The following is a 13,881-nucleotide window of genomic DNA, read 5'->3' on the forward strand; positions in this document are numbered from 1 at the left end:
TTTGCTTTATTTAAGGCAAAATCTGGTTATTTGGGGGTAATAGTTTATGCTTCAAGTTCTTTATGTTTTCAAATATTTATTCATTTGGTTTTATTTTGTTTTACGGCCTATCAACCCTTTTTAGGTTATTAAATGTCAAATCTGATTATTTGGAAAAAAAAAAAAAAGAAAGGTTCTCTACTTTAACAATTAAGGACCGTTTCCAAAATAACTCGATACTCAAATTTACCGTAGAACTAAACGTTAATAACAAAATTCCATTCCTCGATGCTCACATAAATAATACATTCAAACTCCGCAACTACAAAAAAAAATAACTAGCTGAAATTTTAGCCTTTAAATTTTAAGAGCAAATACCCACACCGTTAAAAAATAGCCATTGTCAAAAACCTACCATTTTTTTTAAACAGAAATCACCACTTATTAAGGCTCGGAGGCCACTCAAGGATTATGGTTAATGGGTATACATTAATAAATGTGATTATAGCGTAGTAAACATAAGTAGTGGGAATTTTGTAAATTAGATTACTTAGGGGGGGGCGGGTCATCAAGAACTTGTTTACATTGGACTTGAAAACAATTAAATTGTAGTCAGCTGGAAAGCAGGCAATCGGAAGAGAATTACACAGGCGTGTAGTTCTAAGAAAGAAGCTTTGTTCATGGAATCTGCATTTAGGTTTAGGCACAGATAAAGAGTGTGGAAAATTATTGATAGTGGTTTTGGATAGGCGGGTGTTTTTCGTGAAAGTTTGGTGAGGGGCGACCATAGATTAAAGCTCAACTGAGCATTTGCCATGAAAATAACGATAAAGCAGAGACAGGCCCACAACGTCTCTTCTGTGGGAAAGAGGTTGCAAGGAAGAGAAAAGGACATCCCCCACATACAATGCTTAAATAACTTTGTAAGTATGGACGCTAGTTCTAGGTGAAGCTTTTTGAGCACTATAATTGGAATGCCGTGAAGGCCAGTTGTTTAAAATAGAAAATAACATTGATATACAGATATACAAATTGGAAGTACACAAAATGAAATCCCTAAGATTAACAGTGATTATTTTTTTTTATAGTCCAGAGGGACATTGTCTAACTTTGTTTAACTTTGTATTAGCTGAGGAAACAATAGGAGAAACTCATATCTGGCTGGATTAAAATTTTTGTAAGTAAAATATTGGATGTTTAAACAAAAACGTTTTTCAACCGTTACGAAATAGCCATCGTCAAAAACCTACCATCCCATCTCCTCCACTAAAAACGCACTACACCTTGAACTAAAATATAAAACAAGTCCTTATCAATAATGGATTTCTTAATTATATTGTTAAACAACAAATAAAATGCTTCAGAACTTAATCACGAATAGTAATACCATTGCAGCATCACATTCCAAATTCTAACATATTCTACTGCAATCAAACTTTAAATTATATATATAAAAAAGCCATAAAATATCATACACAGATAGATATCTACAACTGACAGCAGCAAAAAAATTAGACTGATTGTTTACTCTAAGAAATCTAAGACCTGAAACCTTGTGGTAAAGTTTGGTTGTTGGTTGTTTTTGTTTTACGGCATATCAACCCTTTTTCAGGTTATTTAATGCCGAATCCAAAGATTTTGAAGAAAAAGTTTTTAATAGAATATATTTGTTTTCAAGTCGGTTTCTATTTAACCCATAGTTGGAACCCTAACAGGTACTACCACTCCGGGTCAGAGTGGACCTGGGAGCAATGGTAATTAAAGGGTCGCTCCACACTCCCCAAAGCCCACAAGCTGGGGCCTAACCACTGGATATAGTTTAAGGTCATATCTAGGACCATTGTGGTAAAGAACTCTTCCCAACTCTAAAATCATTAGAAAGAACCAACGTTATCTTTGAGTATAAATACCTTTTGGGAGAGTGTACCTTCTATAAAACCTTGAAACAAATAATTATATTGGTAACGCAACCACTACTATATCACAGCGTCTTACCGTGTATAATGTAAATTCCAATTCAACATCTAAAAAACAACATAACTAACAACGTAACACAAAATAATACATCATGAAAAAAAAAATTATAAAGTTGAAAATAATTGAAACCATCTTCATAAAAAATAATAAATCCCGTCGCATTTCAAACAAGTGAAAGACCTGTCGTAATCCCATCTCCCTCTCCTATGCAACCCAATTACTGGCCCCAGGATTTGGGTTCACCAATGGCTTCAAAAACACACTGGAGTCTAAATGTGAATGTATATACAGACATGAAAATAGAACGATAAATATGACATCTTTATCTTAGAATATATCAAGATAAGGGAAAGCTCAATATACTAGACAGAGCAATAAAAACAAGGAAATAAATGATGAAAATAAAAATTGAGTTTGTTTTTTTTTTATTCTGGGTAAAATGTTATTCGATAAGTTCGTTGGACTAGTGGTTTCCACCAATTTTCTGTTTTGATGTCATATTGTAACAGAGCTTCCTATTCCAAGAACTGCAGGCATGTGGAACTCTCTTGCTACTGACTGTTTTCCTTCTGCCTATAGGCGTGGCCTTTTCAACACTGAGGCTAATAGACATCTCTTGTCTTTATTATAATCTTATACATAAAATGCTATATGTCTGTCTGTCTGTCTGTCTCCATATTTTCAAACTCTATATACCTCCGAAACTAAAAGTCGCAGAGCAGCGCTAGGGTCCTCAAATGATTGAATTTCTTACAAACCTTTCTTTTATGGGTCTTTAACGGATTAAAATAGTTTTTAAGGGGTTCAAAAGGGATCAAAATTGAAAAAAATCGTTATACATTTTGTACATTGATCTTAGTTTATTTTTAATTTTTAATCAGTTCATAAGTGTATCACGTTGGTACAGTAGTAACGTCACCAGCTTTGAATGTTACAGTTTTGGTTTCGGTTTCGATTTAAGCTGATGGCACCCAAATACTTTTTTTTTTTACTTTTGAAATCACGACTCTATAATAATATATATGAAATCTGATCAAATTAAAATTTCATATTTAAACGTGTTTTATACCCGGACAAAGCCGCACTCCCCTACTAGTCTAAATATTAATTTACTTGTCCGTATGTCCAGTGTTATGCAAACAAATCATCATCATCGCAAACATTAATTAATAAGAAACGAATAAGCTTTCTTTATAGTCGCTCTTTATCAGTTAAAAATCATTATAACCATTTCTTCTCAAACTATTAAATTAAAAAAAACATGGCTGTCTGTTTACGGTTTCATTTTATTTTCTAATTTAAAAAAGTCATGTTGGGAGGAGACTGTGAGATTTTATTATAGTTTCTTTTTAAAGTTTTTTAAAAAAATATGCAAATGAATTGACATCTGTTTCTTTTCTAATTTATATAAAAAAATATTCAGAAAAAAAAACAAAATGTGATTCTTGTTGAATTTTCATTGAAAAAATCTAAATTTTCTAAATCAATTCTTTTAGGCTTTAAAACGTTAAAAAAATTTCAGTGAAAAAATCTAAATGTTTTAAACGCAACCACTACTATATCACAGCGTCTTACCGGCTTTAAAACGTTAAAAAAAGAATTTGCTAAAAAAATTGTTTAAAATTCGGCGTTATTTGTTTGATTCTATTTTTTTATTCATTTTATTTATGTGTCTAAAAAATTTTCAACTACCGTGGAATTTCTACGGGCTTTTTCTAGTCATCTTTTATTCCTGTTAATTCATTACAGCTCGTCAGAGAAAGAGTTCTTTAGTTTTATTGGTCTTTTTTTCTTGGAAGTAAAACGTCTATCCTCGTGTGGTTTTATCAAGGTTGCACTAGCTGTTAATGGACATAGAACTATTCCATGAACAAAGCTTCTTTCTTAGAACTGCACGCCTGTGGAACTCTGTTCCGTCTGCCTGCTTCCCTCCGGACTACAACTTGGATGTCTTCAAGTCTAATGTTAACAAATTCCTAATGAACCGCCCCCTTAAGTAAACACTCCATCAAATCTCCACACTAACGTAATGTACTTGCAATAACCCTTATCCCTGAGTGGCTTCCGGGCCCTTGATAAGTGGTGATCACTGTGTAAAAAAAACAAAAAAAAAAAAAAAAAAAAAACTATCTAGCGTTAAACTGAAAAGGCGCACGTGCTCACCGAATATGAAGTTGAAAATGTGTCGGCTCATAGAAGCATCTTGGAATAAAACGAAAATAAAATAACGATGGATTTTAAATTCGAAATTAACAAGTATTTCAACTTAAAAAAAAGAAAGAAAATTTTTTGCCATCTTACCAATGTCAATAAGAGCTTTATCACTCAATGAGGAACCCCTCCCTGGACTTTAGCCATTTATCTCTGTCCCGAGCTATCCGCTGCCATGTGAGACCCATGTGTTGTATCAGGTTGTCCCTCCATCTCGTTCTTGGTCTTCCCTTTGGCCTCTTATGTTGTCCTGATGGACCATCTGTTGTCATGTTTTCTGGCTACGTGCCCTGCCCATCTGTGTTTGGATGTTTTGATGGCAATATTGATGTTAATAACTCTTGTTTGTTGGCAGATCCAGATATTTGTCTTTTGCATCTTAACATATTTTAAAACAGTTTGTCTGTTTATTCTATATTTTTTCATTTTATATCAAGATGCTTCTATGAGCCGACACATTTTCAACTTCATATATATATATGTATATATATATAACTACTTCATTTACTCACATAAATTAATATACAAAAGTATAGATTTATGCATAAACTTTAAGTATTTACTTCAACAGTGCTCAATATGTAGGTAGAGCTAGTTAGTAAGTTATGAAATATATATGGCGATTAAGCTACACATAAGCCTGAAAAATCCACGCTAGGATTCTTCAGGCTTATACATGAGCCTGAAGAACCCTAGCATGGATGAAACGCGGAATATTCTGTGTAGCTTAATCGTCATATATATTTTATAACTTACTATATATATGTTTTATATATATATTTAATCATCATATATATTTTATAACTTACTATATCTACATATAGTACTATTTCGTTGTATCACCTTTCTCTAGCTGCAGATATATATATATATATATATATATATATATATATATATATATATATATTATGTGTGTGTGTGTGTGTGTGTGTGTGTGTGTGTGTATCTATAGGGTTATAAAGGCTTGATAGCCGTTGGTAGTTATTTAGAGTAAAGTTTATTACAATATGTTGAACTTAGAAGGGATTATTTGCAGATATTTGATATAAAACAGGAAAACTAACAAAATTGCAGACATTTTATAAAATCAATTGTTGATTGCATTTTTTTTCTTTTCATTGTGCAGGCACAAATGGTAAAAACTGTGAAATCATAATAGAAAACTGTAAGAACGACACTTGCAAGAACAACGGAATCTGCAGAAACAAAATAAATGCTACGCAATGTTATTGTACTCCTGGCTATGAGTCAGAATTGTAAGTCTTTATTTTCTTTTTACTACCTAAAGTACCTATATATGTTGAATAAAGAAAAAAAACAGGAAAAAGCTTCCATAGACCTGTCCGGTTTGTAGAGACACTTAACTCTTGATATATAAATTGGAAAAAGTTGGATGGATAAGGAGAGTAGGAAATGTGCCTTTAGTTTACTTTCGGCAATCGCATAACTCTCGCTTCCCTTATTCTGTCCTTTAGTCTTCGCGTTCCATTAGTGACGTTTCTGACAAAGGAGGGGGGTTGTTTTCTGGGTCATCTAACACTTATCATTGACAAGTTTTTTAACCTTGAAGTACAATTTATTTTAGCTCTTCACGTAAAATGGCTACATGCCTTGTCTGGAGCGATTTTCATTTACAAAAATGAAGATGAACGAATAGATTAACAAGATGATGAGAACAGACTGATGCGAATGGATGGAAAGTGAGACAGACGAACGGATGAAAAATTTGCTGAGATAGACAGACAAGTATGTACCGAGAGAATGGTCTCAAATGTAAAGTTAAATTGTAAAGGTGCTGGATTATATATATATATATATATATATATATATGTATATATATATATATATATATATAGATAGATAGATAGATAGATAGTACTAAATAGTGCATACATACATACACACACACACACATATATATATATATATATATATATATATATATATATATATATATATATATATATATATATATATATATATACAGTAGCGTCCAAAACCTAAGTGACAAAATTTTAAAGCCTAATATTTGTTAAAAATAACAACTGTGAAAAGCTGGAATTTTGACAATTTTTTGTGGGTGAAGCTTCAAGAAGAATGGTCTAAAATTAGTATCGAGGATTGTCAAGAACTGATTCGTTCTTGTAGTCGAAGATGGGCAGCTGTCATTGAGAGAAAGTGCTTATTTACTAAATATTGATTGTACATATATTTTTTAATTTAAAAAAATTTTTTTTTGCTGTTTATATTGTTTTTCTCAATTTTGCCCCTTACTTTTGGACGTTCCTATTTTGAAAATAAATAAATAATTGTTATAATTCTTTTTCTATCCTTTGCAGATGATTGAAATTTTAGTATGTTATTATGGATGATAACGACAACCAGTTGTCAAAATTTCAGCTTTTCACAGTTGTTTCTAACTAAGCCTTGGAATTTTTTGAAATTTTACACAAACATTAAACATGATATGAGTAAAAAAGTAACAGAACGGATTTTCCGGGAAAACTTTGGTTGCCCCCCCGCCCCTAGGGATTTCTTTCGGTTTAAAATGGCTAAAATTGACACTTTTGTGCTTATTTGAAAAAATTGATGCCTTGGTTTTATAAAACTTTCTGAAAAGTTGTAACTAACTGATTTCTATATAATTTTGTTTGTCTATACTTTGCAATAACTCTTGGGTGTACCTCAGAGTCTCTTTTAGGGGTAATAAAAACACTCCATTTTTGGGACTATTTTACCATATTTGTCCAAACTTTTCTCTGTGTGTCTATTTAGCAGTTTTGCATGGTGCTAAACTCAAATTTCACTATCTTAAGGCCTCGGGGACTTTTTGAGCGAAATGGGGGGGGAACAAATGATGGACTTAGTCATTTCTGTTTTTTTTTTTGCATGGTGCAGAACTCAAATGTCCATATATTAAGGCCTAAAACTGCACCGTTTGTTCATTTTCACCAGAATTTGACGTCTCCTGGGGATTTTGGGGGTTAAATAGGGGGGGGGGGAGCAAATGCTTAACTTAGTCATTTTTTTATGTCTCGTTCACTGTGCACTCACCAGCACCATTCAAGCTTCACTTGTGTCTTTACATTTCCAGCTGTGAAAAAGTTTCATTACCATGCGAGAAAAATCCATGCCAAAATGGCATGTGTAAAAATCTTGGAACAGAAAACTTTAAATGTGATTGTAAGCCAGGATACAAAGGAGAAACGTGTGATATACAGATAGGTAAGTACAATCGTTATGATACTTGCTTTTTGCTATTGTTTTCTGTTATTCTGTTTATAGTTTTGTTCATGATGTTGTGTAGCTGGTTCATATTGGCGACACACTTATAACAGGCACTCAAACAGCATTTTTATACGTTTACATCACGACGACGACTGTGACTATTCTTGGGGACTTCATATTATTAATACGGAGCTGTGACATTTATACAATTCTTGTTAACACAGAGGAGAGGTGAAACTTCACTTATGATTGAGGAGGCACATTACGTGGAAAGGTTTTACAGGACAAACAGTTACAAAATATTAGATGATTTCTTTATCATCTGTCAGCTGATTGATGATGTCAGGAATTCAAACTTGTATGACTACATAATTTCTCTTCTACCCTTCGCCTCTAAAGTCACTCTTGACTCTCGTCTCTAACTCTATCACTGGGACTGTTATTATGATCTTCTCATCATCTCCTCTAACTTCGAACCCTCGTCAATATATCGAGTAATGCTCGTTAGTGAATATGGCCACTTCGGGGATTCTTGTTAGTGAGTTTGTACACTTTGGGGATGCTCGTTAGGGAGTATGTGCACTTTGGGGATGCTCATTAGTGAGTATGCACACGATAGGGATGCTTGTTAGTGAGTATGCATAATTCAAAGATGCTCGTCAGCAACTATATGTAATATTACGCCAAACTAATAAGAAATTTGTTATCTTTGATGGGAGATCTTTCTGACACAAAATGATTAAAAATGCTGTTTTCAACAGTGACAGCTATTCGTCTCTTGATGACACATGAATAATTGGCTCATTGTATAGTGTAATCTTCCTCTTTCCTTCTCTTCTTTTTCATTGATGCTATGATGTTTTTTTAGTTATAGGAAAATTATAGCAGCAGTAGTTTCCCATATCTTCATTTTGCCTTTGTTTTTTTTTTTGTTTGTTTTTTTTTTTACGATATATCAACCCTTTTCAGGTTATTTAATGCCGAATCCAGTGATTTTGGAGAGCAATTTTTTAATAGAATATATTTGGATTTTTTTTTCAAGTTTCTATTTAACCCATAGTTGGGACCCTAACAGGTACTACCACTCCAGATCGGAGTGGACCTGGGAGCAATGGCAATTAAAGGGTGGTTCCACAAACCCCAAAGCCTGCAAGCTCGGACTTCACCACCGGATACAGTTTAAGGTCATATCCAGGACCTCTTGCCTTTGAATTTGCAAATAAAAATATAGGAAACATGTTTTATTATTTTGAATACTGTCAAATTTTCGTATTCGTATCAACCATTCTTCTGGAGTCACAAAAAAAAAGTCCTTAACTTATCAGTTCAAATCCCATTTTTTTCCCTGTGGCATCATATTCTGACATTCCTAACATGCAGTCCGAACTTTGAATTTTAACTTCTAACTAGCAGGGCTTCCCGGCATTTCCTAGTGCAGAAATGTAACATAGCTTCTATACCTCTCTCTTTCTACCTTCCCCTCCCACTCTCTCTTTTTTTATTTTCACCCAACCTATTCCACTCTCTGAACACACACACACACACACACACACACACACAACTACACACACACACACACACACACACACACACACACACACACACACACACACACACATGCATAACTCAAGTCAGCATAAAAGAAAATAATTGAGAAAAAATCAGTTATTTCCCATTGATAACATTAAAAGATGTGTGTGCGTTTGATCACATTAAATGATATAAAAACCACCTGACTTCCAAAATCTTATTTTTAAGTTTTAGATATTACTAGAAGGCCGCCTGGCGTTTTCCAGTTGTAAAATACGCTTAAATATGATGTTATAATTTATGCAGATTTTGTATTTATTATTACAGAGCCAATTCTCTATTGATTATTATATTGTACCTAATATATAGTAGTGATTTCAAAAGTTAAAAAAATGATTTGGATGCCCTCATCTAGAATCGGAACCAAAATATACAGCGTTCCAGTGTAGACGTTAAGTTTGAAAAATTTTCTAGAAATGACGTCATAACGTTAAAATTTGCTACAAATGACGTCATAACGTTAAAATTTAAAAGTTATAAGTTTTAGTATAATAGGATACATCCAGGGTTAAATTAAAAAAAAAAAAACGAATTTTATGGATGTTTGTTGTGTATTTTTTAAGTTTTAGCTTTACATACAAAAAGACATTTGATCGTAATATAATAGATGGATGTTTCGTTGCCATGTTTAATTTAATCTTATGTGTAAAATACCGTTTTAACATTTTTTTTAACACACTCAATACTATCGATCCATCATATACACACTTAAGGAATGCTCACCAATTAGTATAATCATGTCAACCCATGCGTTTATTCTGAAGTTTCCTGACTGTGTCGACTCTAAACCTGATGATCGCTGAGAACGCATGAGCTGATCTACAAGTTATATTCAAGTCAAAATAAACTCAGACTCGGTACAAACACGGATATATACATTGTGTATTTGACTTGTTAGTAACGGGTGTCTGTGTTGTTGGGGTTTCGCCGCTAGTGTTTACATTTGAGTAAATTTTAGGTTCAGACTCTCAGCTAAGACTAACTCAATTGTACGATTCTGACAAAGTCGTCTGCCTATCTAGTATATATGTTCACCTCACCCTATTGCCCTAGGAAATCTGATCTGCTGAACGTGATCTGCTGGCCTAAACAGTTTTTTTTTTAAATATGATCTTAAAAATAATATTAACACTAGCATTTGAAGAAAACTCATGCAGTGATCGCAAAAGATTACTTGATTTACAAACAAAAGAATTTTTTAATGAAGGATTTGGGACGGAAAGCCTTTTCCTTCAAGGCTGTATATAATGGAAAAATAGTATTGTATATAATGAAAAAATCTTATTGTATATAATGGAAAAAGCTTAGTGTATATAATGAAAAAATCTTATTGTATATAATGGAAAAATCTTATTGTATATAATGGAAAAATCTTATTGTATATAATGGAAAAATAGTATTGTATATAATGGAAAAATGGTATTGTATATGATGGAAAAATCTTATTGTATATAATGGAAAAATAGTATTGTATATAATGGAAAAATAGTATTGTATATGATGGAAAAATCTTATTGTATATAATGGTAAAAAAGTATTGTATATAATGGAAAAATCTTATTGTATATAATGGAAAAATCTTATTGTATATAATGGAAAAAGCTTATTGTATATAATGGAAAAATAGTATTGTATATAATGGAAAAATCTTATTGCATATAATGGAAAAACCTTATTGTATATAATGGAAAAATAGTATTGTATATATTGAAATAATATTATTGTATATAATGGGAAAGTCTTATTGTATATAATGGAAAAAGCTTAGTGTATATAATGGAAAAATCTTATTTTATATAATGGAAAAAGCTTATTGTATATAATGGAAAAATCTTATTGTATATAATGGAAAAATCTTATTGTATATAATGGAAAAATAGTATTGTATATAATGGAAAAATCTTATTGTATATAATGGAAAAAGCTTATTGTATATAATGGAAAAATAGTATTGTATATATTGAAATAATATTATTGTATATAATGGAAAAATAGTATTGTATATATTGAAATAATATTATTGTATATAATGGGAAAGTCTTATTGTATATAATGGAAAAAGCTTAGTGTATATAATGGAAAAATCTTATTTTATATAATGGAAAAAGCTTATTGTATATAATGGAAAAATCTTATTGTATATAATGGAAAAATCTTATTGTATATAATGGAAAAATAGTATTGTATATAATGGAAAAATAGTATTGTATATAATGGAAAAATAGTATTGTATATAATGGAAAAATCTTATTGTATATAATGGAAAAAGCTTATTGTATATAATGGAAAAATAGTATTGTATACAATGAAAAAATCTTATTGTATATAATGGAAAAAGCTTATTGTATATAATGGAAAAATAGTATTGTATATAATGAAAAAATCCTATTGTATATAATGGGAAAATAATATTGTATACAATGGAAAAATCTTATTGTATATAATGGAAAAATCTTATTGTATATAATGGAAAAATCTTATTGTATATAATGGAAAAATAGTATTGTATACAATGAAAAAATCCTATTGTATATAATGGAAAAAGCTTATTGTATATAATGGAAAAATAGTATTGTATATAATGAGAAAATAGTATTGTATATAATGGAAAAATAGTATTGTATATAATGGAAAAATCTTATTTTATATAATGGAAAAAGCTTATTGTATATAATGGAAAATAGTATTGTATATAATGAGAAAATAGTATTGTATATAATGGAAAAATAGTATTGTATATAATGGAAAAATCTTATTTTATATAATGGAAAAAGCTTATTGTATATAATGAAAAATAGTATTGTATATAATGAGAAAATAGTATTGTATATAATGGAAAAATAGTATTGTATATAATGGAAAAATCTTATTTTATATAATGGAAAAATCTTATTGTATATAATGGAAAAATAGTATTGTATATAATGGAAAAATCTTATTGTATATAATGAAAAAATCCTATTGTATATAATGGAAAAATAGTATTGTATACAATGGAAAAATCTTATTGTATATTATGGAAAAAGCTTATTGTATATAATGGAAAAATAGTATTGTATATAATGAGAAAATAGTATTGTATATAATGGAAAAATAGTATTGTATATAATGGAAAAATCTTATTTTATATAATGGAAAAAGCTTATTGTATATAATGGAAAATAGTATTGTATATAATGGAAACATCTTATTGCATATAATGGAAAAATCTTATTGTATATAATGGAAAAATAGTATTGTTTATATTGAAATAATATTATTGTATATAATGGGAAAGGCTTAGTGTATATAATGGAAAAACCTTACTGTATATAATGGAAAAATCTTATTGTATATAATGGAAAAATCTTATTGTATATAATGGAAAAATCTTATTGTATATAATGGAAAAATCTTATTGTATATAATGGAAAAATCTTATTGTATATAATGGAAAAATCTTATACATTATAAACCTGTAAGGAAGGTATAAAAATTTTAATTATCCGACAAGGAGTACAAATACTTTAGAAAAACCTTATTCCATTTCGAAAAATAATCAGAGGAAAGAGCTTTGCAAAATACCTAATAAATTTTACAGGATAATGCATTAAAAGAAACTACAAATATGAAATTAATCATATTTGCATCAAAAAAGTTATTAAACAGTTAGTGACACTTTATAGGGATTAAAAAAGATTAAGAAAGCAGGCACCAGGGAAAAGGAAGTAAAAGGATATTATATAATCCAATGGTCGATAGATATAGATATATAATTACTATAATTATTTTATTGCCTACAGACACTAGTGTTTCATTCTTTTCGGGAATGATCAGTATAAGGAGTTACGATTATAGCCGATTCGAACCTGGTCATGAAACTATCTTTGAGTCAATTAACAAAGAACAAACTGCACAGCCAACGTCAACCGCGAGAAATACAGTTGAAATTAACATTTGTATAAAGCATATATGTCAAGACAGCCGAGAGCGATCTTATGATTATAACATCATGATCTGCGCACGTGAGCTTAAGTGACCGACTCATTGCATTTCAATGTAAAGTGCTCAACAATAAGAACCGATCTTTTACAAGGGCTGACAAAATCTATATATATAAAAGCGAAAATGTGTGTATGTATGTTTGTTTGTATGTATGTGTGTTTGTATATCTCGCAAAAACTTTCCACACGGGTAACGGATTTTCGCCAGATTGGAATCATTTTAAACTTCCAACCTTCGCCCGACAAATATCGAAAAATTGGCCAAAAACATTAACTTTTCACCCTGAAATCATCACTTTTCTACAGGGGGGTCAGCAAAAACCCTCCTCTCATGACGAATTCGCTTCTACGCATGCGTCATACGACGTTGTAATCTGATTTACTTTAAATATTTGAAAAAGCGGCACAATTTTGCCGACGTCGTCTTAGCTCAGTTGCTTAGAGTGCGGCCACATTATCTAAATTTTTTTGGTTCGAATCGTGGTATGAGATGTCTTCTTTTTTTTTTTTTTCGATTTTTTAAATTTTAATTCTGAAGCAGGGTTATTTAAGTCATTTTTCACATGTTTTTTTTTTGGGGGGGGGTATTTTCCACATTCGTTTTTCTGTTTTTTTTTGTTTTTTTTACTTCGCTTATTTTTTTATTAACACCCCCCGCCCGACCACACACACCAAAAACACCCGGGCAACGCCGGGTACCCCCCCCCGCTAGTTATTACTAAAATTATTTCAGAAATCATCAATGCAGGAATATACATTTACAGGCGGTCGGGAGATCCGAACCACTTTTTTTTATTTATATATACATTTATATGTCCCTACACATTCATGAGCATATTTCGATCAGCCAGTTACAAGTAACTAGAGACCTCTTCAGGCGATATTACTTATACAAAAAATCCCATAATCAATA

At 30.9% G+C, this 13,881-nt stretch overlaps 1 protein-coding gene across 3 annotated transcripts in view; it reads left to right on the forward strand.

The window, feature by feature from the left end:
• Nucleotides 1-13,881, forward strand: part of LOC145297770 (uncharacterized) — a 576,130-nt gene that overhangs the window by 337,912 nt on the left and 224,337 nt on the right. For all 3 annotated transcript variants that reach the window (XM_080144014.1, XM_080144016.1, XM_080144015.1), the window contains exons 33-34: nucleotides 5,294-5,423; nucleotides 7,262-7,392. In XM_080144014.1, the coding sequence (XP_080000140.1) occupies nucleotides 5,294-5,423; nucleotides 7,262-7,392 (261 nt within the window). The remainder of the gene's footprint in view (nucleotides 1-5,293; nucleotides 5,424-7,261; nucleotides 7,393-13,881) is intronic.

The sequence above is a fragment of the Euprymna scolopes genome, chromosome 18 (genome assembly GCF_053919585.1).
Source record: "Euprymna scolopes isolate OS-2025 chromosome 18, ASM5391958v1, whole genome shotgun sequence".
NCBI lineage: Eukaryota > Metazoa > Mollusca > Cephalopoda > Sepiida > Sepiolidae > Euprymna > Euprymna scolopes.